General features: G+C 47.2%; 1 protein-coding gene across 8 annotated transcripts in view; it reads right to left on the bottom strand.

Moving 5' to 3' along the window:
• The window catches only part of TMEM104 (transmembrane protein 104), a 44,272-nt gene that overhangs the window by 4,053 nt on the left and 14,939 nt on the right, over positions 1-25,280 (bottom strand). For 4 of the 8 annotated variants that reach the window (XM_051798097.1, XM_051798094.1, XM_051798096.1 and 1 more), the window contains exons 9-10: positions 11,370-11,463; positions 4,942-5,043 (exon numbers count right to left, since the gene is read on the bottom strand). In XM_051798097.1, coding sequence (XP_051654057.1) covers positions 4,942-5,043; positions 11,370-11,463 — 196 coding nt within the window. Of the gene's footprint in view, positions 1-4,941; positions 5,044-11,369; positions 11,464-20,544; positions 20,629-22,631; positions 22,717-25,280 lie in introns of all 8 variants that reach the window. The other 4 variants (XM_051798102.1, XM_051798101.1, XM_051798099.1 and 1 more) reach the window with 2 other exon arrangements.

The following is a 25,280-nucleotide window of genomic DNA, read 5'->3' as shown; positions in this document are numbered from 1 at the left end:
CACGCACTGGCTCAATATCACCATTTAAAATGGCTTAAGAGATGTTTGAGCTTTGACCTCTAAAAAAAGACAAGATTAAATCTGGCTCCAGTCAACCTCAGAAATATTTCTACACAGTTGCAACTGAAGTAATGTTTCCAATACCTCCCCTATGTGCACAAGAGCAGCAGCTACTACCAAGTTTTCCTGTCCCTGTGATCTGTCGAGCATGATAGAGCAAGAACTAGCCAGCCATTTCCTGGGCAGGAGGAACAGGCTGTCTGTAGCTAATCCCAGGGTGGAGAAGCCAGTCTGGAAGGGACTAAAGCAGCACTGAAAGACGGCTATTAAAATTCATCACTTCTAGGCACAAAGTCTGCTCATCTTTCCCCTTCACTTATGTCGGGGAAGAGCCTAACAACATTTTACAAAGCTTATCACAAACAGCAACGTGCCAGGGACAAAATGAATTGAGGAGATCGGGCTAATGCCCTTATTTACTCTGAGGGTCGAAATTTGAGCCAGCAGCAGTTACTGTGAGACTCTCATTCCTAGCATGGCACATAAAACCAGCAGAAAACTAATTCTAGTGTCACAAAAATCGCATCAACCTGGGAAAGATGATCATCAGCTGCTGGAGTTAACAAGCAACAGAGGGGGGAAAGGACCTGCCTGGCAGGGCAGCAAGCAGCGAGATTTACACTCTGGTGCTGGCAATGGATGGGCCACTGTGGCTTGCACAGAGCTGTCTGTGCACTCTGTGAGGGAACAGAGCCGTGAATTACCAGGTAATGAAAAAACAACAAAATGCTGAGACTACTATTACAGACAACTTTGAATGTCATAAATATAAATACAGAGGAATTAAACTGAGCAGTGCACAGTCCAAGCTGGGAGCCAGGCAGGCTCGCTGTGGGGTGACAAGGACACTGGCTTGTTCCGTGCCCAGTCCTGCTCTCCCTGACACAGGCAGCTGGAGATGGGGAACTCTGCCAGGGATGGGACTAGGGAAGGCAGTTACAGACCAGTTAGTGAACACTGCCTGTCCTGTGCCCAGATTAACCTTACTAAACATCGGCTCCTGCACACCCCCAGCGCTCTTTGAAACCCAGTTTCTCCTCTCTCAGTAATCCTCTTCCTCCTGCTGCAAACACCAGCTCCAAGCTGCACGCCACGTTTCACCTCATGCTGCCTCAGGAAACCTCTCGCTCCCAACCGTTTCCCAGTGACAGGGCACATCTAACAGCCCTCCACAAACACTGGACTGATGGCAGCAGATCCATTCCTTCACAGCACCACAAGGGCCCGGCTGCTTTGGGAGAGCTGGGCTCTACTGACTCCCCCGAGAGCTATCACAGAGGGCTGTGGAAGGCAACAGCTCTTTGCTCTGGGGGTGTGCAATTCCCCTCGCCTTCACTCAAGCCAGTGAGCGAGGGGCACTGCGAACACAGGTACAGTTTTTGTGCCTCCCCCAGATGTCCCGGAGGGGAGACGCCTGCCAGCCATATCTGCTCAGCAAGAAAGCCGGAAAGAGCTGTGTTCCGGGTGATGTGACGTGGCTGCGCTCCCCAGGGCTGCACAGCCTACAAGGAAGAGGAGAAGATGCCCTGAGCAATAAGACAAAGCAGGTTGGGCAGCTCCGGATATGTGCCGAGACTGTTCCTTTCTGTCTTGCCTGGGAGAGGTGGTTGAGCTCTGTGGCCCAGAGCTGAGCTGGTCCTGTATCTGGACTAGGTAAGACTCAGTCAGAAGCCTTGCACCTCTTCCCCTGCACACCAGGCAGTGAATCTCCTTGTGCTCTGCTCAGCAGAATGATAAGTGACCTACTCTCACCATTGGCTCAAAGTTCTATTTTCTGCACCAGTGCCAACAGGACCAGTTCAGGGAAACTTCCAGGTGGGCACCTCATCCTCGAAGCACATCCCATCTCCTCTGCCCTGACATGTGCTTTTCTGGCAGGGAGCACTGAAGGAACAGAATTCTTGTGCATTCCCTAAATGATAGAAAGAAGTCTTTGGCTTAAGCAACTAGAATTTAACACCTTTGTTTTTTCTTAAATATTCATTTCAGAAATTAAACTTACTAAAATTACAAGGAGTGACAATCTAGTATTTCCAGCAAGGCAAGCTCTGCTCCTCCTCCCTGAGCACTGGTGTTCTGCAGATGCAAGATCCTTCAGAGAAATGGTGCTGGGTAAACTGGAAACCTCTCCTGCACAATTCCAGCCCTAGAGGACAACAGCAGCCCTGCCCCGATGGTTGCTTTCTCTCCCTCCCTGCAGCAGAAGAGTTTCTCAATTCTAGAACCGGAGAGCTAAAACATTTGCATGTCAGATTTATCTCTCTGTCCCTGGGAGGAGGCAAGCCCAAAAACGACACTCTGAAACCTAGATATGGTTTGGATGATAAGTCAAGATGAAAAGAAGATGACAGACTGACTGACAGGCAGCTTTGAGCAGAAAAGAGGCAGCACAGGATCCTCAGGCACACAAAAAGCTCCCACTCACATCCTCTACCTGGGGCAGCAGGCTGAAGGCACTCACACAACAATACCTTGTGTCACCTACAGCTGCCACATCAACTGTCCCAACAGTGTTCCTTCACCACAAGGATCCTGGTGAAGTCAGACATGGGTTCATAAAAAACCCTCTTGATCTGTTCCTCTCCACACAGGACAAAGGATGCTCCAGGGATAAAACACCTTCAGACACCATGACCAACAGCACCCAGAGCCAAGTGGGCAGTGATGCCACTGTGGATTGTTAGTTGCTTACAAGAAAACTTTGCTTTACACCTTTTTTTATATAAATGCTTAAAAAGCAATCGAGGATTTTGCTTGTCCTGATTTTCCCACAGTGTCAGACCCACTCCAAACCCCCAAACCACAGGCTTGGCTCAGAGGCACTTCTTGTCTCATTTTCTCTCCTCTAGATGTTCGAGCATCATTTTTGGTGTAGGATGGAAGTGAGCCTGTGGAAAAAAATAAAGAAGGGGCTGCGCCATAAAGGAAAAGTTGTGATGAATCTCATCCCAACCATCCGACTGCCTCCCCTGCAGACTCTCTTTGCTCCCATCACTCTTTGAGCAGCAAACACTGGCTCTTCTCAGATAAAGAAGACCTTGCAGACAGCTACTGCTGCCTCTCCTGCTTGACTGAGATGTTGATTCAGAGTCAGGGCAGTTCTGCTCTGGTTCTTGTAGGTGAAATAAGGCTGAATATGGATGAGCAGGCATCCAAAGAAGTACACTTTGGGAAATATGGGAGTCAGGGGATATTAAGAAATACATTTTTGTGCACTTTGATAGAAGCATAACAGAGCTGCAGAGAAGCAGTGAAGATAATTCAGCCATTCTGAGTTTAAGGATCGTTTTGCAGAGCCAGAGAAAACACCTTTGCAAATGAAAAATGCTGTTTGTACATGAGCTTCATCCCTCTGCAGAGAGGCTACTGCAGAAAAGAAAACAGTAAGTCCAAGGCTAAAACACATTTGTTTTCCCCCCCATCATGGTAGGTTCTTGGAAGAACTGATGCTCAGAATGCGCTTCTGGCTTAACCCTCCCTTGCATCTGTGGAAGACACTATATTTGTGAGATGGTCACGTCTTCTCCAACCCTGTCCCTGCTCTCATTCCTCCTTCCACGAGCAAAGCCCGGAGCAAACATCACCGTACCTGCCTGCTGTCCCTTCCAGGGACCCAGAGAGGCAGTGGAGTGCAGCCACCCCACGCCTGGCTGCTCCCCTGCCCCCAGCCATTAGTCTGAGCGGGTGCCACGCGGCGCTGCCGACACGTTGGTGGCAGGGCCATCCGTCACCGCCGGCTGACGCCGTGACAGAGCTTCCCTGTCGAAGCAGAGAATCAATATGCCAGGAAATAATGATAATGAATCACCCTTTCCCAACACGTGCCACTTGCTTCCCTTTTCATACATTAGGTGGCAAGATGGATTCCATGAGGGAGATGTTTTCAGGAGCTCCCTGAGCCCAGTCTCTTTGGAAAGAGGAAGATCTCTCCCCACCTTAACCCTGATCCTCCATCAAGCCAATACACAGCAGACCACTCTTAAACAGAGGAACAGATCTCATTTAGTTTAGTGTTAGGCAGCTCCTTCAGGAGAAAGGGCATAAATGCAAGAGCATCTACTCTGTACACACTGAATGGCCCAGCAGCACATCAGTCAGTCCTACCTTCTGCATCCCTTCCCTGTTGTCTCCTTCCCTGCTGATTTCTTTCTAGGGATGCTGGTGCCCTCCCCCTCAGAGCCAGCTGCCTTCCAGCAGTGTTTTGGGTAAGCTGAAGAGCCCACTGTGACTCTGAACTGCCAGGCATTATCAATACTGTGGCATTTAAACTATTAAAGTATGGCTGGAGTTCACCATGCTGGCAGAACAAAGTATCTGAAATTAAGACATTGATTTTTAAATTTAAAACTCATTTAGCCAGTTTCTCTTGCAGAAGCTATGTCCTGCCACTTGTTCATGACCTCCAGCTCTCTGTAAACTCCGGAGCAGCAGCTGATAAATTTCTCCAACCTTCAGAGGGGGTTTTTATATGAATTGACTGTAAAGAGGTAACATGAAAACCAGGTTTGCTCCATCAGTTGTGGGAGCTGGAGTAGTTAAGGATCACATTTGACGACAACAGACCCTAAAACACTGTCTCTAGGAAGATGAAGGATTTATGAGTGCAGAGACTGTGAGGAAGCAAGATGGATATGCTCATAGAAGACAGCAATTCTCTGGAGAGAGATGTCAGAAGGAAAAGAGGAGGGAAATTACTTCTCAGAAGAAGGGTATGAGCAAAAGTTGTGGAACATGTGTGGCTCCTTCCTCTAATGGAGTGTTACCCTCCCTGCCCCAAAGCCCGAGGCAGGTCTACCTGGCAGGGGACTGTTGCTCATAGAGCAGGGGAGGCACAGCCACATGTTGGGCAGGTTAACATCACAGAAGTGTGACACATCTTACCAGGAAGGCAAGAAAAAGCCTCTGAGGCATCTCCACTCCCCCAGCTTTGACTGGCTCCTGCTGCAGCCGTCTCGGACTCTGCTGCCTTGGGCCAGGCAGAACCTGTTTCTTTAACAACGGGAAACTTCATTAAAAAGTACCATCAGGACTTTTTGGCAGCCAAAAGCAGTTTAGCAGGGCTTCTCTGCTGTAAGGGCATCACTTCCCTGCTTTTCTTCATCAGGTTCACAATGCAATAACCAAGGTTTACAAGTAGCCTCCCCTACCATGGTAACAACAACTGCTGTGAACCCGTCGGAGCTGCCCCCTCTCAGCCCACCTCAGCTGGTCCCACAGACATCTGCACACCAGCAACAGTTCACAGGGAGAAAAACGGCTCTGCACTCGGGTGTTTATCACGGATATTTTATCTCAACATATGGGAAGGAAAGAGCAGCCAGCGAGGCTTGTTTGCTTCTGGTGGAAAATTACCCGCGTAGTTTATTGTCCTCTCTCCGCTGGTCACCCTTGGCAGAAGCACCATAAAGCCTCTGCAAGCAGGACTCTGCTCTCAGCTCTGCTATTGACTTGGCCTGTTAGCTCTGACAGTCACTTCTCTGTCCGTGTCAGAATTTATTCTTCTGTGAGAAGGGAATGACACACATTTTGGTGTCACCATGAGCCTGAGCTACAGCTGCGTGTGCTCGGGAAGCACTGGGTGCAGAACACCCACATTCCATGAAATCCAGGTGCTTTGCAGCCTTAACCACATCATCCCCATCCTGCTTTGGGCCCTACCCAGAAAAGTTTTTTATCAGAGCAGCTTTTCATGCCACACCCCCACTCTGAAAACCTGTGTGAGCACTGTCATCCAGACCCTTTAGCAGGGCTAAATGTGTCCTTACATTTCCAGCTTCTCTTCTTCAGCTCTCAGACCCATCAGTGTCTCCTGCTGCATGGATAAAGTGCTCTTTTCAGGAGCATCAGCTCCTCAGGCAGGATCTGAGTTGTCCTGTCCAGCACTGCATATCACTCTCCATCTGCATCTGGAGCTAACAAGGCTCTTTCCCTTACACAGGCACTGCTTCTCCCACTGCCCCCCACAAACAGGACTGAAGTGAGCTCCTCAGCCGACAATTCCAAAAGCAGGCATGACAGAAGCACAGCATTTTAACTAACTCTTCATAAATATATTCACTTCTCTTAGTGAATTATTTACCCTGGGCTCCAGCAGCAGCTTCATCTGCTCCAAAAGGGATATAAGAACATGAAGTAACTTTGTTGAAGCAGCTTGTCAGAATAAACATGCAACAGTGTCCTGATTTACAGTCCAATTCCCTCCTCTTCCTGTTTCCCCTGCACTGTGGGAGGGAAGGGGCAGAGATCAAAATGGTCCCTCCTGAAGGTGTTTGCAGAAAGCTCCGTTTCTGATGTGAAAAGAGGCCACCCACCTTGAGGACTGTGGCACTGGCAGACTAATCTCTCTGCAGGAGACTGGAAGCACAGGACTTCAGATAACTGTCACCCTGTCCTAAATCAGCCTCCTCTCTAATTCTCAGTCCCAGCAGCTGAAGGGACATAGCAGAGTGACTCCAGTTTTCTGCACTGAATCAACTCCAGCACAGCTGGTTCCACTGCTGAGGATGGCAGGGACAGTTACCTGAGACTGCTCACAAGGTGAGATGGTCTGAGACCAGTTTTCTGCAGAGCAGTGCTGTAAAGAGCAGGGCTCTGGTGGAGAGAGCAGAACTACCAGAGAAATCAGCAGATATGGAAAGTCAGCCCCACTGGCATGCTCTGGAGAAGGCTTCCCCAAAGCCTTCTGCCAAGTATCCTGGAAGGGGATGGGGTGGAGAAAAAAGGCCTTAACACAAATTTCCAGGCTATTCTTGTCTGATTTCCCTCTGTCTTGCTGGCCAGGGGAAAGAGCTAGGGGATAGATTTTATTCCTGGGCATATAATTGTGAGATCATTGTTTGGGCAGGGTTGGGAATGCTCTGTCTCAGGGGCTGCAGTCACTTGAATAGATGTAGTACAATCTGACTGTGCTACAGGGACAGACAACTGAGCCTGCAGCAACCAAACCCACAAGTTTATTCCTCTATAAAACATCTCTTTATTAAAATACAATACTTTCTAATAACTACGATGCAGCATCAAGAGCAGCACACACTGCAAATGTCCCACGTGGGAGCTGTCTGGGAACATTTGCCAGAGACTATTCAATAACAGCAGTGATAATCTTGCTACCAATGTCTTTAAAGCCAACAGTCCTCACCTATAGAGCTGGACATCTCAGGCTGCAACAGGCTGCAACTAATCGGGTTAGCTGCTTAATACACAATAGCCCAATGTTTGCTGCTGAGCTCCACCAAGCCCTGTCCTTTTGTTATCTTTCCTAATCCATATCCTATCCCATGACGCTGCTAGACAGTTATTATCCAATATTATCCAACAGTAAAGAGGTAGGGCTGTGCCCCAGTGAGCTGTGTCCCCTCTGCTTTGAGAGGTGCATGGGACTCGCCTGGCTCAATCCCTTTTGCTGCCCTTCAGCAGCTCACCCCTAACACCACCCACTTAATCAGAATCGAAGAAATGAGGAGGAAAAAAACCCAGCTAAATATTCAAGTCTCTTTAGAGAACAATCCATCACCACCACGGAGTTAAACCCTCCAGGAAAACAAAAGAGCCTTAAGTCCAAACAGCAGAATTGAAAATACCCACAGGTCTAATTTGTTGACGGCTTAGTTGGTGTAGGCTTCTGTGAGAGACTCCCTGCTCCAAGAACCTTGTAAAAGACCTGGAAACAGGCTCTAAAACTGGTAAAGGACTTGGGCTAATAACAGCTCTACACTTTCACAAGACTGAAGTGGAAGGGAGATGAAAGGAAGGAAGGAATTACAGTCTGGGGAAGAACCCTCCTCACCCCATGGGAATGATTCATACTCACCTGGCCCCATCTCTGCTCTTAATAGAGCTGGGTGAGCCAACAAGGTTCATAACTCAAAACAAGGCTTCACTGTAAGCACCACTGCCAGGACTTAAACCAAGTGATTTTTCCTGACTAACCCTTTCTCCAGGGAAGCACAGCAGGCAAGGTCCTTGTTGTACCCCTTAGGTTGCCTGTGCTCAGTCTCCCTGGCAGTTTAGGTACCAGAGGGGCTTTTACAGTTGGGAAAGGGATCAGAGCTTGTGTAGGCAAAGCCTTACACACCCGCCAGCTCCTGGAGAACAGAGATCTCTAAGCATGGATAAGGCCAGCAGTTCAAGTACCAACTGCTGCACTGAATTTAACCACTGGCACTCACCCACACGAAGGCAATTGGTTTTGCAGCCAAGTGTGTAAGCTGTTACTCTTCAGAAGACTGCCAACAGCTCAGTGCCTCTGGAAGCCCTCTCTGCCACCAGCCCCCCTCCACCTGGAGACACAGATCCACCCTCTGTGCTCCTACCAGTCCTGGCAGGGAAGTGCCTCACCATGCCAGTCTTGTTTCCAGATGAGCTGTCCGTGATCAACAGGCCCAGACAAGGAGAGCCCATCTGTCTGGGCTCTCTAGCACTACAACACTTGGGCTTGCAAAGCTCCTCCTTCAACTTTCTCCCTTTAGAGGCTTCAAAGATGCCTGTCCTGCCTAGTCCCTTACCCTGGGAGGAAAAGCACAGCCACATGAAGAGCTCATCCCTGTCACATCTCCATTTTTAATTTCCAGTTCAGATCCCAGTGTTTACGACTATTTTTCAGAGACAGAATGAAATTGTTCTTGTCTGCAAGGTGTGGAAAGAGACTGCTGTAGGCTTTGATAGCCAATGTGCTGCCAGCGATGAGCATGAGGCTCTGGAAGAGGCTGGTGACATTTGATTATCACTTAGATCAGGAGAAAGAGGGAAAGCAACTTCCAGAGGCAAGGCTGACACTGTTACAAACGCAAGCAGAAATGACCTTCACACACAGCTAGCTCTCCCTGCTGCCAAGAACCATCCTCTCAGCCGCTATCATCTGAATCACCAGTACACCTGGGGCAGTGCTGCTTTACATCAGCCTCTGCTGCTCCAAAATCCAGGTGCTGTCCACCGGGCTGGGGAAAAGGGTGTCCAGTGGGTCCTGTGCAGCAGACACACTGCAAAGTCTGTACTGACCTCCCAGCTCAAGGAGGCTTGATTTTCTCAAATCGTGACAGAAAGCATGGGTCAGCTTCCCATCCACACCGAGATAACGGGCATGTCTAAGCTGAAGCAGCCACTGTCCGTGTGGGAAGTTTTTCCCAACACAACAAACAGGCAGGCTGGCAGCTCCAGTGTTGCTCTGCTGCTCAGAGTGTTTTGCAAGAGAACCACCCTCAGCACCCATGGCTAAAACCAACTCAAGGAAAGTGAAGAAAAGGCACAGATTATATCAGGACAAAGAGTTCAAAACTGGCCATTGGCAAGCAGGCAGGAAAAGTCCAGGAGACCATAAACCACCATCCAAGACCATTCTTTAGGATCTAAACTGTCTAAGCACCAACAAAAGACCAGCTCATGTTTAACTCACAGTCCTGCATTGGGAGGAGGGGACAGCAGTGATGTAAGGACATGGGAGAGGCCAGCTTGATAAATCTCAGCAGTACAGGATCCATCCTTACCCCAGAATCTGCAGCAAGAGCTTTTCTCTATTCCCTGCATCACATGGCTTTTTGATAAATCGTCCTTCCCAATAAATCTATCCCTCATTGTACACATACGGAATCCATTGCTCTAAGTAGCCACTGAGGTGCTGTCAGGGTCATTAACTATCATTATCTGGGGCAGCTGTTCCCCAGTGTGCTGATGTAGGAATCAATCAGGCTAAAGCATGAATTTCCCCTACACTTCTGCAAACACTGCCTTTGTCCCTCTCCATCAAGAGGTGAAAAAGAGGAACAGTTCTGCCTTTATGCCAAGGTTTAGCAATCCTCATACTGGAAGGAGCTGGCTAAAGGGAAACCAACAGCAGATGAGGCAGGCATCAGGCTGTCACAGAGACAGGATGAGCTCTGACTGATGTCTTTACCAGGAAAGAGGAGGCAGGGTGATTGGAAACAGGCCAGTCAGCTGAGCAGAGATCACTTGCAAAAAAAAGTAGAAGGAAAAAAAAGGACCCAAAACTTCCTCATCCTTTAGTACCCCTTAATGAGATAACCCTTCTCTGAAGAATGTGAGGGCTTTCAAACCTTTCATGTGCTCAGACAACAAAGGGGAAAAAACAGACATTCAGGATTTTCACACCATCCAAGGTCAGGATTTGTTAAATCAAGCTGTTCAACATCTGAGGCTTGAGAGCTCAAAATCCAACTTCATTTTCCTGGGTGACAACTGCTTAACCCCATCTCAGGAGTTCTCTAGAACAGAGGATCTCTGTTCCTCTCCAGTGACTGCCAGCATTTCCAAACAGGATGAATTCATGAAAAGGGATGATACAGGATGAATTCAGGAAAAGGGACAATACCCAACTGCAGTCAGGTCAAGAATGTGTGTGGTGGGAAATACTCAGAGAAGCAGCTTTTCTTCTTATTTCAGGTCAGTGATAGGTATAAACAGAGCTAATTCTGTGCTTGAGTGGTCTGGACTCATGAACCAGGAGACTGCTGACCTGCAGAAATGCTGGTTATTAACCTGCAGAAATGCTCTTTATTAGCCCTGAATATCAGTTAGTCTGTCTAGGTTACACAAAAATAGACAAACCTGAACATAAGCCTCCACAACACACACACACACTTCTCAGCCTTTAAGGGCATGTAGACACACAATTCAGACACGAGGCAGCTGCATCTTTGAATGACAAAGGCATTGGAGAAAAAAAAGGAAAAAAAAAAAGAAAAGAAAGGTAGTGATGTCTTATTTCTCTTCAGGGAATGACCTGTCTTCCCAGAAGTTCTTGGCAATAAGATTTTAGAGAGAACTCATGGGAGCAGGGCTTCCCAAGGACAACACACATTGGTTTGGAGGTTTCCAATGCAGCACATCCTACCATAAAAGAAGACCCAGGAAAATAAAATACAAACAGATGATAAAACTAAGGGTGGAAAGTCTGACAGAAACACCTTTTGTTCTCGGATCAAAACAAAGATTCTTCAAAGTCTGTTGTACACATGCTGTGAGAATGAGAAACTTACAACTGGTGGATATCACAGACAGCCCCCATGCAGGAGACTCTTCCAAACCCCTTCTGCCTCTCACACAAACCAGACTAAAACTTCATCCACCTGCCATGCCTGATTGAGAACACTTTGTCTTGCTTTAATCAGAAAATTCACCCTAGAATAAAATCCTTCTCCTCAAAGATTTATTAGGCCTGCACAATTGTCCTCAAAGAGGTTGTTTTGAAAAGCACTTGCTTCCAAACAGGAACATCTTGCCAAAGAGAAGCGTCAGTGGCGTGACTCAGGTTCCATCAGTGGTAAAGAGGTGGCCGGGGCTCTGCCAAGACTCACCTATCCATCTCATGAGGGACGTCATGATTTGAAGATACTTGGTCTTCTGCACATTGAAGAAGGTGAAAGGACCCAAGAGGAGAGTGAATGCTGCCTGGAAGGAGAACAAAAACACACACATTAGATTAAAACCCAGAAATTCTGCCAGTAAGACAAATTTATTAGTAGAACAAAGCTTGCACTGAAGGTTCACCTCCAGACATGTCCGTTTGTCATGAAACTTTCTTTTGTTGCTTAATTTTACAGCTAAGTTGGCTGACACACAGGGGGTCAAGTGAGCTGTTTGGTATCAGAGAACATGCCCGGGGCAGAAGTAGAGCTCAGGATCCTCTTGGCTCTTGGCCACTGGCTATCACTGCTCCAGCACTCCTTTACTGACACATTTCAGTAAAAGCTCTCAGTGCAGCCTTACGGAACATTAAATATTAAACTGTGGCCTCTTTGCCCGGGTACATGCTCAGTTTAGGTCTGAATAGCAATAGCCCTGACCAGTCTGCTTGCATTAACATTGATGGGGTGGCTTCAGGGTATCCCAGGCTCAACAGCAATGGAGCCAGGTCTGCCTGGAACTTTTTTCCCCCGAGCTTTAGGTTGCTTGTATAAAAGATATAGGTTTTTTTATATATGGAAAAACATATAGTGGGAAGCTATAGTGTAACAGTTCAGCTCTTGACTTGGAAGCTTGGACCTGTGCAAAGTGAGGAAAAGAAAATCAGAGATACTCATAAGAAAGAACTTAATTCAGTGTGAAAATTAAAGGTTCTGTCAATGAAGAGAGACCTTTCTTCACTGCCCCTTTAGATGTGTATTAAGAGACCAGTGTTTCATAGAATCACAGAACAGCTTGGGTTGAAAGGGACCTTAAAGCCATCTAGTTCCATCCCCCTGCCATGAGCAGGGACACCTTCCACTAGACCAGATTGCTCAAAGCCCTGTCCAGCCTGGCCTTGAACACTTTCAGGGATGGGGCAAATTGAACTGGGGTTTGCTGCAGCACCAGTCTGTTGCATCTCTTTTAGCTGGGTTACAAAAACATCCAACAAAGGTCCATCCTAGAAATTTGGACTACACAGCTTCCCACGTGAGTTTCTTCTAGCACTCTCCTAGAGCACACAAGGCAACCACGTTGCCAGCCCATGCCCAGAGGTGATGTCCTCTGCAGCACTGTCACCTCTCTCTGGGCACCAAGTGGCACTCAAGCCCCACCTACCCCAGAGAGAAGAGAAGAGGCTTTGCTGCAGGAAGAAACAGGCTTTGGCTGTGGTCTGAATGTAGACTGAAAGAAGCTACTTGTGACAGGGAGACAAAATAGGTGTTACAGAAGAGAGCCCTGCCTGTCATCCATGGGATAGCACCAGCTAGTGATACACTAACAGGTCCAAACACTGTAAGCAGGTAGTGTTTAGAAAGCCACAACACACACAGACCAGGTTAGTAGAGCATCCCAAAGGGATTTTTAAAGACAAATATTCAACATTAATATTTACACATTGCTCTTTTCTGTGACTTCTTAAAGCAGTTCAAGAAAAGGTGTCACCAGAAGTGAAGAACTGGGACTCAAAGGGGCAGGTTGCCGAGCCTCAAGGTCTCTGTCGACCCCAACAGAGTCAGGGACAGAACAGAATTCAAGCTATTTTAAGACTAGTACAACCCCCAGAAACCTTTTTTGAGACAGTTTCAGAATATCTGCAAGGCAAATTGGAAATGCCTCGCATCACAAGTACTCTCAGACGACCAAAGTAAACCCAGAAGGGGACCAGGGGAGAGAACCCTCGGTTTGACTCGTCACTTGGTGAAGACATATCCTGATCTGAGGCCATCGCTTACACCAAGTCTTGTTTTTTCTGCTTGGAAAAAAAAGGAAAGGAAGCATGCACAGAATTCAGATTTGTGAAGCAACTGATGGCTGTTGGAGGAAACACTGAAATCACACAGAATACACCACCACAGGCATAACTGGCAAAGACTAGAAGCTAAACCAGCATTAACAGTTATGACGCTTCCAGTTTTAACACAGAAGCAAACCAGCCAGTTAAAAGCCTCTCTTTTTTTTTTTTTTAATCTTTTTAATCTTCTCCCTCTTGTTCCTTTCTTCTAATCAGGAGCTTAACCCTACTCTCCTGCTCTCTTCGGACTGCCATTCTGTCCTAGGACAGCACACAAACCCCAAAGGACTAAATAAACTTTAGACTGAAGAGCGATGTAGGGCAACGACCCAGAGCAAACCATAGGCACCAACTCTCTCACTGAAAATTATTCTTGAGTTTGTGACTAATCTCTTTCAACCTCCTCTCCCCCAAAACAGACGCTGCTCAACACAGCCTCCCTTCAAATCACGTTAATAGCTCCTGTGCCAGCAAGCGCTGAAACACAAAGAGACGGACGAAGGATGGTGATAATTAAGGAACAGGTGTCTGCTGCAAATGAGAATGCACCAGAACCAATTGGCAAAACAGCCCCTCAAACCATAGGAAGGATTGACACAGCACACAGCTGTGTGTGAAATCCAGATTTGTCTCACACACTGAGGAAAGAGCTGTGTTAAGGTAGAGGTGGGACTGAAAGGCACCAAAAGCATCATTAGGTGCTGGAAGAACCTGTCTCTTACATGCTCCCCAACATCTGCTAAAGAAGCAGAAAGAATTCTTCTGATTTACTCTCCACCTTCTGCAGTGATTCTCCAGTCCTCAAAGCACCCTAAAAAATTAAATCCATTGAGCAAAGCTTTCAACTCTGCTCCTCTCTGGGTGTTACTGCTCAGCTCTCTGGGAACAGGCCCAGGTCGTTGTGCTTGAATGGCTGGATTCCCCTCCCATCCTTTAGCATGATCAGTATCTTCTGCTCTTAACAAGATCCTGGAGCTGGTCCAAAGGAACCAAGTGAGAGATTAATTCTAGTGCAATAAAAATTTATTACCTTTTCCACTTGATGTCCATTAGTGATCCGAGATGGATATCCATGGATCAATACAAACAATGCTAAGGCCTGCAATGAGATAAGGGTGCCCTGCTCTATAGGGATTTGTGCCAACCACTTTTATGAATGGAGGCCACAGCACACACTGGACTGCTTAGAAGGAGAAAGGTTGGGCAGAACAAGGCAGTAAACAGCCAGATTAACATAATTTTGAAGTGCAATGGTGTACAGCTCCACCGGATTGAGCACAGGGCAGGACAAAGGGGTCAGCTCCTCACCAACAACCAGGACACAAGGAGCAAGGACTTAGTCCCTGGATTAGAACTAATCTCATCATCAATCCTCAGAATAGTCCCAAGGCCAGGAACCCTATTAAAAACATCCCTAAAAGCACGAGAAGAGACCACAATGCTTAGCAGGAGGGTGTCTACTTTCTCTACCTTGTTGTGCCAGACACCTCAATGCTCTTCCGACCCATTAAGTTAATTAGTTTCATAACTTCTCCCTAAGGAAAAAGTAAATCCAAATAAGCACTTCAGACACATACCCAAACTTTCCACCTGATGTTTCCCAAGATCAGGTCTCTCCCAGAGGGAAATAATTTACAGGGTGCTTCACTACATGTGTAATTCAAACTATCTAAAACCTACACAGAAACCTGCACCAGTCATCCCTGCCAGAAATCGAATATGCAGATCCCCAACACATCAAAAAGCTCTCCCAAGTTTTCCAGTTCACCTCTTGAGCCAGCCAAGATATGTTCTAGGAGTTTATCATTCTCTTCCTAAGATTCAGCAAATTAACCCAAGGCAGAATGAGCGTAGTCTACTTTGATTAAAGATTTTTCTACTAATGAAGTGGTTTCGTATTAGAAACAGGCACATGTGGCTGATTCATTGCTAAACTCAAAGGAGGTAAAGGAATGCTTCCCTTGGCTAAGGAGGAGAATTGGACCTATTAAATACTGTTCATATTCACAGGATGGCAGAGAGAAACCTTTACAGTGCTTTTACACAGGGCTGCCTATTAAGAGTGATTCCCCAATTTCTGTCCAAACTCCTCCATTGAACAGGAAAGGCCAGAAAAGTCCCCAGGCTCATAGTGGAGGGTATGTGGAACCCACACATAGCCAATAAATGTAAAATCCTTTCTTTTTCCTTCCTTTCTTATGCTGAAAAACAGCATGAAGATCCAGCATGCTAGTGTCTGAAAAACCACTGTTTTTCTTGCTTATACTGACATTTCCAGTCAGAAAATGAGAAGCCAGTGAGGGTAGAAGAAAGAACAGCAGCTTGTCACCCTGGATTACGCTCTTCCCTGCAGGTTAGTAGGAGCCACAAGCAGCACACCAGCTTGTTCAACCCCTGGGAGGGTCTTCAAATCCATTCCTCCCACCAAGCCAAGCCATAGCAGTACAGGCACCAAGGTTTGGGAGCTTCTCTGAGCCTGCAACTCAGCTGACACCACTTTCCCAGCCTCTGCACCTGTCAGCTCTCAGTATTTCAAAATGAAAAAGCAGGCTGGTCAACTCGAGTCTTCTTGCCACAGGGGAACTAGCTAGGGCTTACCATTGCCTGGAATATATTTTTATATATATTTATATATTTCTAAAAGTATATTTTATTAAAGCTCTTATGCTAAAACTTGGTTATGTAACCTTGTTTATTGCCTTATCTTAAAAAAGCAAAGAGTAAGATCAAGCGTTAATAGGACATCTGGCTGGTTTTTATCAGCTTAGTTTCAGCCAAGAGGACCACCAAGAGAGCTCTCAACCACTAAGTGATGGCCAGCTAATGCCAAGAGTCTTTCAGACCATACAAACATGCCTCAAGCCAGTCAGAGGGCTGTTTGACCAAACAGGTTCTTTATTGACCTGAAGGGTCCATCCATCACTCTGAACCAGTACAATTCAATAGCTTTCATCTGCTTCCCAGCATGTGGCTTTTACAAAGGCAGCCAATACAGCTCAGGAAGCACAATTAGCATCCCAAACGTGGCTGATTCATGTATTAGATGCAGTAGTTACAGCATTATGGCTAGTGCCTGCATACATTTGCAAGAGGACCATCTCAAAAGCCAGCCTCATTCATAACTGTCATCAGAACTTGCTTGTTTTTATGCTCCACAAACTCATCTGTAAGAATTGCATCTGTCTTTGGTGCTTGCCAAGTAGTGAATTAAAAACAGTAGCTATTGCTTCTTCTTGATTCAGAAGCTGGAAGCGTTCAGACAGGTTGGGTAGAAGAAGGATATTTACCTGAGCAAAGTGAGACCGTGAAGATTAATCTTGTTAAATACAGCAAATGCACCAGGAGCAGAGCATAAAGTTTGACAGTTTTTGAATAAATGCATTTATGCAGCACAGGGCTGTCATACCAATGAGAAGTTAATAAGTTCCAGATAACGGGGCAACGATCCCTCAGTTTTAATGCGAAGGTAAGAGGTAAAAGAGATGTTGTAGCACTCACTCTTTAAATATCTATCTCCCTTTGGGCCCCAGCCACCCTGCCTTTTCCTTTTCTCCTCCTTTCAGCCTTCCACACCCTCATTCAAAAACAGAACCCAGCCCAAACCAAATAATTCCTTGGAGTTCTTGTTTCCCCCCTTGGCAGAAGTGACAACATCTCAGACAAGCTTCATTTTAGGATGGTATCAACTCCATCTCTGCAGATACCGATGTTTAGATTTCACAGCTGTTGAGCAATAGTACCTCTGTCCCGCAAGACAGTGCACAGCAATAACCCCACTCTGATGGGGGGCAAGCTGACATCTGATGACAAAGTCACTGGTTTAACAAAATGGATCACTCTCCTTGGTAGACTATGACACCTTGGTAGGAAAGCTGAGGGTTTGGGTGCCTGATCCAGGACTGTGGGTACACAGCATTCCCACAGCAAGGCATGACGCTGACAGACTGAACAAGCACTTCCCAGAGGAAGCTTTGTTTGATTCAGAGCTCAAGGAAAGTCTCCTTGAGCACGGCAGGAAAAAGCAGACATTTCTTACATGCTGTCAAGAAGTGGCAACTCTGACACCCGCTCTGCTTCTGCAAGACGTCCCCGAGCTCAGAGCTATTTCACAACTCAGATGAGCCCTGGAAGGGACAGAGGAAACAATCCAACAAAACCAGACTGCACAAGTACAGAGAACAAACGAGATGTCAGGAGCACAGGGATGCTCTGTTCCCACCTCAGGTGCTTTCCACTAGAATGTATCACATCTAGGGAAAAAAAAAAAAAAAAAGGACCAAAAAGCAAAACTTGATTTACCAGCATGGACACAAGTCAGAGGTTTTACTCCTGGTTGGAATGCTGAACCAAACCTATTGTCTTCAGTAATTTCTTAGGAATGAGTGTCTATTCATATCCTCAGAGAATTTTTAGGGCTGACTTTGGAGAGAAATATTAAATGCAAGGTGCTTTCCCCACACCTGTTTGGGACTCCTAGATAGAGAAAACAGCTTAATCACATTTCAGCAGCTCCAACACACACCTGCAGCCTCTGGTAGCTCCTCTGCATGCACTTCAAGTTGTGCTACCCCACAGCAGGCTCCAGTCACTGCTGCCACAGCCTCAGTCCTTTTCAGATAAAACATATTAAGGGAAAAGGGTCTTGAGCACTGTGTCCCCTCTGCCATCTCTCCTCCCCTTCACTGGGGTGACAAGGCCATGTTTCTGTCCTGCATGAGCTCATATCTCGAGCTAGAGAGCCAGATGGCCCATCAGTGAGGGCGGCGATCCAAGCTTTCCTTGGTAAAGCTTTACCCCTTGCAGTGGACAGTACAAATATAAATACATGAAAAGAGTCTGATTGTTCAGGAAGGAGCTTTTTAGAGAGATGGGAAAAAAAAAATAAAGCTGAAAATCCACAGCCTCTCAAGGCTGGAGGCAGGGCTGCAGCAGGGGCCGTGCTGATAGGCAGCAAGTTATCAGCAGACAAGCTGTTATGAAGCTCAGAGTTGGCTGAAAAGAGATAAACCAGCTACAGAACAAGGATTGCTCAAAGAAGTTGGGAGGCAAGAGGGATTTTAACCTCCAGATCCCCTGTAGAGTCAGGAAGTCACAATGGAGGGAGGATGCAGCTGCCAGACATCCCACAAGGAATATTTATAGATAAAGAAACAAGGGCAGTAACGCTTTGGGTACAGCAGGCATCTGCTGCCACAGCAGCTCTGGTAATTAACGTGCCACTCTCGGGACACCTGGCAGAGGTTTATAGTCATAACTCACAGGAGGCGTATTCCTGGCACTGAGGAACCTTCCCCCACCTTTTCCCCCAATTCCTTCAGGCAGGGAGGAGATATCCTCCAGGAACTAAGACCTCAGCTGCTGCCAGGCTGGTTTTTGCCAGCGAAGTGAGTGGCTTTTGACCTACTCACGCTCACAGTACCCTTTAAGCTGGATGCTGCCTGTCATGGTTCCAGTGCTACAGTGATCCCAGAGCCTCTTCCCAAATGGAAGACCTTCTGCCAGAGATGGAAAGAAGGATTTGTATCCCCAAAGCTACTGACTTCAGCGGATCTAAATATTATTGATAGATTTTCAAAGGCTCCAGCCCACCACCAGGTTTTGATTTTGACTGCTCGGCAAGCAAACAAGCGTACTTGTCCCAGCTCCTTACAAGCTCTGACCTTGCTGGGCATCCAACACAACAAGCCAGCATCTGAGCAGCCTCTAAGTGCAGCTCTGGGAGGCCAAGGCAGAAGCAGCCCACAGACAGCAAAGCAGTACCTGAGGGTGCTGCTCTTCTCTCCCTTCCCCACCCTCACTGAGGGCCACAGCCTGTTTCTGGAGCTGGCCCATCTCTGAGCACCAGAAACTTTCCATTTTGGAAAGAACACTCCAGAATATTGAGTTCTTCCTCCACTTAAATTGAAGGAATTCAGGCACAAAGTGTTTTCAGAAAGTCATTCAGCGCAAAGATTGCATTCCCTGGCACACCTGGGGTGTGCAGGACCACAGCCAGCAGCAAGCTTGCACTCTCTGGGGTAAATACGCTTCCATTATCATTTTTCACAACAAGAGAAAGATAGAGACCAGCAATAACCCCGAGGTGACTGGCATCTAATTTTTCATCATTGGAGTATTTATGGCACAGCCGTTTGCAGCATCTTGTAATCACTTTACCGCCTCCTTGACCCCTGGCTCCCCCTTATTCTGCATCTCCTAATTGCATCTGAACAAGCAGGAGGGAAGCAGCAAAGTGGATGGATGCAGGAGAGCTGAATGGTTGGGTTGTGATACTTGGAAGGGCAGCAGAGATGCTGCAGAGCCAAGTTTGGCTGTACCCCCACCACCAGCTTGCTTTGATCTCCCACAGGGTAGGAAAGTGGAGCTTTCCTCCCTCCTGACACTGGGTGACCTTGAGAAGCTGTCCCTTGCCTGCCCAGTTTATTAGCACTGTACAAGAGATTAATGAGTTCCCTCCAACAAAGTGCGAGGGCATCATCTTTATACACGGATACTTCCCGAAATTCCTGCATATTCGTAGCCTCTCCTGGCAGGGCATTGGCAACTACAACAATATTTATATTGACTACAGAAACCCCTGGGATAGACAGCACAAAGCGAGGAAGATGCGGACCAGCGTGACACAGATGCACAGAGGGCCCTGCAAACATATCAAGCTACAAGCTGTCAGGGGTAGGAGGTACTTGGGCTCAGCAAGGATGAATGTTCCTGAAGGCCACTAACCCCTTGTCTGCCACAACACCTAGAGTGCCCCCACAACAAGGCTGTTATTTTCCCTCTTTACTTCTTCCCCTACGAACTTCTCAGTTGAGTTTCACAGGGTTCTCCAGTTGCCTGGAGGATTCAGCTTCAGGGACAGCATTAACTGGCTCACTGTGTCAGGGAGGAGTTGCCTGAAGGGAAGGAAACATCTCACACTTTGTAGCTACTTAGCAGCAGCACAAAAGAAGAGATAAAGCTTTGGTGCCCGGGGCTAGTGGGGTGTCTGTTGCTCTGAGCCTTCTCCTCTGCCTTCCCTGTACAGTGCACACCAAACCGGTGCAACAGGCTTCAGAGATCAGCTCTGCCCCAGAGCATTATACCGACTTCAACTTACAAGATAAATCCCAGCTGCATTATTTGTATTTATAGTCCTGCTTACAGAAGCATGAGCCACGTGTGGGATTTGCTGATGTAGTCCAAAAATCCACATTTTTGGACAAGAGCGTCAGTGATCTCACCCAGACATAAAGCGCAATTTAGGATGATATTAAGAAGTTGCAGACTTATTTAGGAGTATAAAGATATACCAGTCTGTCCAGAGCTCTTTCATCTCCAGTCGCTGGTAATGTTTGAAGAGGCATAACTGCACAGTTCTCCAGCCCTGGTGCTTTCTACCTGCACATTAAGGAATTAAACGATCATTTCAGGAGATGAGAGATCAAGACTGCTGTCTTACTCGAAAATGCTGATGTGAATCAGGCAGGCAGCAAGGTCAGACCTCTGTTTAAAAACAAAGCTGATGTTAAAGCACCGAGCAAAATACTGGAAAATATGCTGTTGAGAAAAAGGCTTATATTGCATTTCCCTGGGGAGTGTTTAGCTGACTTAACAGGTCTTCTCCAACTCTGGTTTCTAGGATGGTGTCACTACCACAGCACAAAATAACACTGCACAGGGGATATTTATTACTTATTTTCTACAAGTGTTCTGAAAATGAAAGATTTGTGAGTCTGCTGAAACAGTCTAGTCCAAGAAAGGAATTTTAAAAGGCCCTTATTAAACCGTTACAACTTGGTGTAGGGAGTGGGTGATCACAAATATCAGTTCTGACACCTGCCCTATTTGGGAGAGATTGGTCTCCAGTATCAGGAGAGAACAGTGTCAGCTTTGCTGCCTTGCTGTCCAAGTGAGCTGACTCCAGAGGACAGCTTTATTCAGGGAAAGCAGCAGCATGGCCTCTCAGCCTTGCCAGGGTGGCTGTGCTGGGAAGAGGGGCTGTGGTTTGAGCCCAGTACCACCACTGGTGAGTTCCCACCTGCAGGAAGCACCCAAAAGCAAACAGAGAAGTGTGTCTGAGCTCACCAATGGTCTCTGCCCATCACAGCAGCCACGTTGCTTCTCTTAAGGGCTGGTAGCCCCTGCAGCACACCTGGCCAGGCATATTAAGCAGCAGCACAGCACCATTCCCTTCCAGACAGCCTTTGCCAGCCTGCTGGAGGTGGGACAGGAGAGGGACAGGATTGGGCCTTTGGAAAAGCTCAGCATTCAAGTGACAGCACAACCCAAGCTCCACTTAGGAAAAACCCACTTCTCATTGTGAAGTGAACAGACAGCTCTGTACAGAAAACACATTCCAGTCCCCTGCACTATTGATTTTCCAGTGAAAAGAGACAAGCTAATCCATTAATGCTAGTTGCTTCAATCCGTGGTCTTGCAGTTGCTTCACTCTGGTACCAAAGGCTGATTCTCCCATCCAGCCCTAGCAGCAGGGAGCTTTGCCTTCTGGCTGATGTTTCTTTTACTCAAAATGCCATCAGTTACAAGGAAGCAAGAAAAATCACGCATCAGAAGCTGAACTCCAGCTCTTAGGTCACTAGTACAACAAGTTTATATTTCATTCTCACAACACCACACTTGTCTGCCTCTCCTCCTGCCAGCTCAGGAAGAACCTCTTATTCACAGTTATTATCTGAAGTTTCCTTTGCATTAGGAAACACAAGGGCTGTGGGAACCTCCAGAAGAGCCAGTTCATCTGTCACAGGCATATGATGAGCGAGCAGTCGAAAGAATTTATTGATGAGCCCACGGAAGAATGGACCAGGATGAAGGAGGCAGGATTTATACCATATTAACAAGGCTGTGTGCCAATTTCAACCTATTAGTTGCACAATAAAAAGAGCTGAGACTTGCCTTCCCATCCCACATCCAAACACCATTTATTTTAGCTGAACTTGGCTCTTGTACTACTTCAACCACTTCAGACCAAAGCAACAACTTAACTGACCTCACTTTTTGGAAGCTGACTAGGTGAGAGGCATGAGAAGACTCCAATCAGCCCCCGAGACTGGGCTTTTCGCCAAGCAAAGCTGTATTTCAGAGGCACCTGTAACAGTTAGGGCTACTGAAATTTATGCTTAATGCAGTTCTAATTCGTCTCCTGCCAGAGCAATGGCTCGAAACTCGGGTGCCTGTGTACACAGTAATGGCACAATATTCTGGATCCTTGAGAAGCTTTTCCCTATTTTGAAGGCTTTCAGAACTGCATCTATGCACAGAAGTAACAGCTGCCTTTTTTGCACATTTGTTTCTATTTCTATATCAGTATCATAATAAACCACATCAAAGCATTTGTGGTAAGGAATATAATGTGGTATTTTTGGCAAGAAGGTCTTACCATGAATAACTTCTTATAGGATATGCAGGGTGACATGCTAATTCTGCCCCAGTCCTGATGCATCCTTACTGCAAGCTGAGGTAACCTAGAACACAACAATGCTACAGTTTAAGCAATTTATTTAAACAAGGTGATGGCTTCACACCATCAGGATAAACTTCCATCAGCTTTTCTTCCTTTTTACAGGCTCACTCTGGGAGCCCAGGACGAACACCCCAAGCCTTTTTCATTGAAGTGCTGTGAACTCAGCCCTCCCTGCTCCAGCCAGTGAGGCAGGTTCCTTCCCCACCACTGGTTCTCAAGGTCTCTAGACACTGAGACCTGTAAGAATAAATATCCAGGAGATAGCAGCTGTGACCCATTTATTACCGGATGCTGCTGCAGGGCACAGCTGAGGAAGGCAGGGCAGAGGAAAAGCACTTGCTGCAAAGGGAACAGCAGAGCAAACCCAGGTGCCCTTGGAAGCAGCGCTCTGCTCGCAGCACTGCTCCAGCTCTGTTGCTCCAGCTCCCAGTTGGCAAGAGACAGCTTAGATCAAGCATGGATGTTCAAGTACTGCCATGAGGGCTCCTCTCATAGCACTGCGAGGAAGCAAAATATAAAGCAAAAAACCCCACCAAAAAAAATAAAGCTACAGAGGCCAGAAGGCAACCACAGACAGGTCACAAAAGCACTGCGCGCTGAACAAGCTGATAAAACTGCCCTAGTGCAGGTAAACACATCTGGAAGGATCCGTTTTGACAACAAAAATCAGAGCTACCTTTACCCAGAGCAGGGTGAAGGCACAGCTGGGAAGGAGAAACGCTGTGGAGGGAAGCAGAGCACGTACACCGGCGGCACAAAGCACGGCGCTCCAGCCCAGAGCCGGAGCGGGCCGGGAAGGCAGCACCGCGCCGCGGCGGACGGGATCTACATCAACACTTATCAGCACAGCCCTCACATTTGCCGATTAAGTTCTGCTGGCACTGAGCAATTGTATGTGTGTCCTCAGACTACCTCCTCCTCACCCCCCTGCACAGCCTCCCGCAGCTGCAGCCCAGCCCCGCTCTGGTCACTGATCAGAGCATCGGGCCGGGGTGACATTGTCCCCTCCTGAAGAGGGATGGTAAGCGCCTGCGAGCCCGCTCATTTTATTCACTGCACAAGCACATTTCCAACTGGGATAATCTCCATTAAACCATCTGCACTCCCATCCTCGCCCGGCCTGCACCCGCTGGGCTGCCTGCGATACTGCAGCATCTGTGAACCGGCACAAGCGGATGCCGCGTCCCTTTCCCAATCAGCTAAAAAAACCAACAGAGACTCAGACAGAACAGATGCACCTGGGAGCTTTGACGCGCTACCGAGCCAGGCTACCAGGAGTACCTGTGCCAGTGCCTCTTCTCAAAGGCATACGGCTCCCCTTGAGAATTTAAGCCATTTCCTTTCCATCATGGGAAGGCACCATGTCCCAGATTGCCAGAAGAGGAGGGCTGAAGAGAAGAGAGGTTTTAACTTCAACAGCTGCCCTGGTGCAGAAGAGAAGCGTCATTTGCCAGGTCATGAAAGCAGTTTGGGTCAGACACTCTGAATGGCTGCTGATCCCCAGGATTTAATCTCTTATTTATTTCAGTATCTGCTTTCTAGAAACAGAGGCTATCATGTCACATTTCTACATCACTGGAACAGACAGACAAGAAAGAATTATGACGAAAGATCTGCAATTGAAATCCACTGCCCCTGCCCCACAGCCTCCACAGCAGAGGCCCCGTGGACCTTACAGAGAGCATGATAAAGTGACTGCACTGAAGTGTGAATTCAGCAGGGAAAGAACACAACCCCATCCTCAGCATTGCCAGAGACAGCCAAGGGACTTGGGAGTCACTCCAGCTGTCGAGGACATGACAGGGTGGTGATGGATCTGAAGCAAAGATAGAAAGCCATCGATCTGCTCTAACTGTGATCAGTGCTTGCCTTCAACAAGGTCGCTGGGCTGCCCAACACACGCCTTCCTTCCAGCCCATTTGCCCTGCGGGGTCTTGCCCTCGCAGGCGTGGAACAGCATGGGAAGGCTCACCCTGTAAGCGTCCCAAAAAGGAGGCAAATACTAGCAGCAAGTGATGGGACAGGAGAAGAAGTCTATTTACATATTTCCTGCACTTGCCTTCACTTATTTGTTTTGCAAACCTTTATTTTCCAAAGCAATTTATAAACAAGAAGCGAGACAACCATTTGTTCAGACAAAGGTTAATAGGGGCCTAGTGGTCTCTGAAGACTCTGCAGTCACACTTAGGTGTGAAATCCTGGAGCAGCAATAAAGATGCTGCACAGACAAGGAAGTCTCAAGAGAAGAATTTAATCTGTCTAAATATTCTCATTATGTACATAGTTTTCAGCTTCCATTCACAGTAATCAGAGCAGAGACAGCTTCCAGAGGCCTTTTTGGACAATAAGGCGTGAAAAAGGATTTTTACGTCAGTCATTATTCCTCTCTCCATCCCCAGCTTGAAGAGTAAATGTTTGAAATTATTTTTGTTGAAAAGAAGACACAGTGTTGGGAGAGAAAGTCGACAGGAGGAAGGCAGCACAGGTCTTTGGCAGACTGGTGGGACTTGGCACAAGACAGCTCCCATTGGCATCATTTGCCCAGAAAACCTCAAATAGATTATT

The sequence above is a fragment of the Manacus candei genome, unplaced genomic scaffold, assembly GCF_025592945.1.
Source record: "Manacus candei isolate 608988 ecotype Guabito, Panama unplaced genomic scaffold, ASM2559294v1 h1tg000047l, whole genome shotgun sequence".
Lineage (NCBI taxonomy): Eukaryota > Metazoa > Chordata > Aves > Passeriformes > Pipridae > Manacus > Manacus candei.
This window is presented reverse-complemented; position numbering and strand designations above follow the sequence as displayed.